The 1,046-nt window shown below is 66.4% G+C and overlaps 1 protein-coding gene across 1 annotated transcript in view; it reads right to left on the bottom strand.

Annotated features, from left to right (window-relative positions):
• The window catches only part of MYRF (myelin regulatory factor), a 19,844-nt gene that overhangs the window by 7,776 nt on the left and 11,022 nt on the right, over positions 1–1,046 (bottom strand). The window contains 2 exon segments of the mRNA XM_015569811.1: positions 34–234; positions 599–705. Of these exon segments, the coding sequence (XP_015425297.1) occupies positions 34–234; positions 599–705 (308 nt within the window).

Raw genomic sequence — 1,046 nt, 5'->3', positions numbered from 1 at the left:
CTCAGCTGTCCCCACCCCCAGCCGCAGCCCCACCTCCTGCACGTGCTCCTTGGCCCGAAGGTCCGACGGGTGCATGAGTGAGCCCATGACCTTGACGTTGCCGTGCACAACCAACGCCTCATCGGGACGGTCGGTGTTGATGCCCACGCGGCCGTGGTGGAAGACCGTGTCGGGCACCTGTGCCCGCTGCCACAGCACGTCACTGTCGCTCTCAAACTGGCCTGGGTTGGAGGCCTAGGCACGTTAGGGTTGGATGGATCAGTGCCGGGGGGTGGGAGACCTGCAGGCCCCTGGGAAAGGGGGCACCCGCCCCTCCAGCTCCAGCCAGGGCTCCTCACCCCACTATGCCTAAGCTGTCCCTCCCGCTGCGGCAGTTTTCAGTTTCTGTGGGACTTGGGGAAGCCCCCAGGCCTGTCCACTTCCTCCCTCTAGGAGATGCCAGGCCCAGAGAGGGTGGAGCCTTGCCCGAGGCCACACTTCCAAGGGCCCAGCGGGACTCTGACTCCCCACTGACCCCTGACCCGGAATTCCCCCCGGGTGCTTTTCTCCCAGCTCTGGGGGGGGGGGGCCCTCAAGCCCCTGGAGGAGGTGCCCTCACCCGCACGATGATGCGCTCCGAGATCTGGGCGGCCAGCGTGTAGTTCTGATTCTGTGCGTGGGCCTGGAGGGCCACCACCAGCATGAAGTACCTGCGCACACCGCGGTCTCAGCGGCCCCACCGCGGTCTCGGCGGCCCCACGGCCCTGCCCCCTCCCCCGCGCAGGTCAGATGCACAGGGTACAGCACTGCCCGCTCAGTCGTCCCCCCCACAGGCTCCCGGCACCCCAGGAAGTGGCATGAACATCCATCCTAGAGGAACCGGAGTCTCCACTAGGGGGCAGCGTTTCCCCAGGACCCACAGTGAGATGGCGCAGTGGGTTCCCAGCCCAGGAGCCAGGCTTCCCGCTCCCATCCTTAGTTAAGGGCTGAGTTTCAGGTTCCTCTTCTGGACGATGGGTGGGTGTGAGGGGCTCTGTGCCTGGCATGCCACACGGGGTGGCATCTTC

This window comes from Myotis davidii, unplaced genomic scaffold (assembly GCF_000327345.1).
Source record: "Myotis davidii unplaced genomic scaffold, ASM32734v1 scaffold826, whole genome shotgun sequence".
NCBI classification, from domain to species: Eukaryota; Metazoa; Chordata; class Mammalia; order Chiroptera; family Vespertilionidae; genus Myotis; species Myotis davidii.
This window is presented reverse-complemented; position numbering and strand designations above follow the sequence as displayed.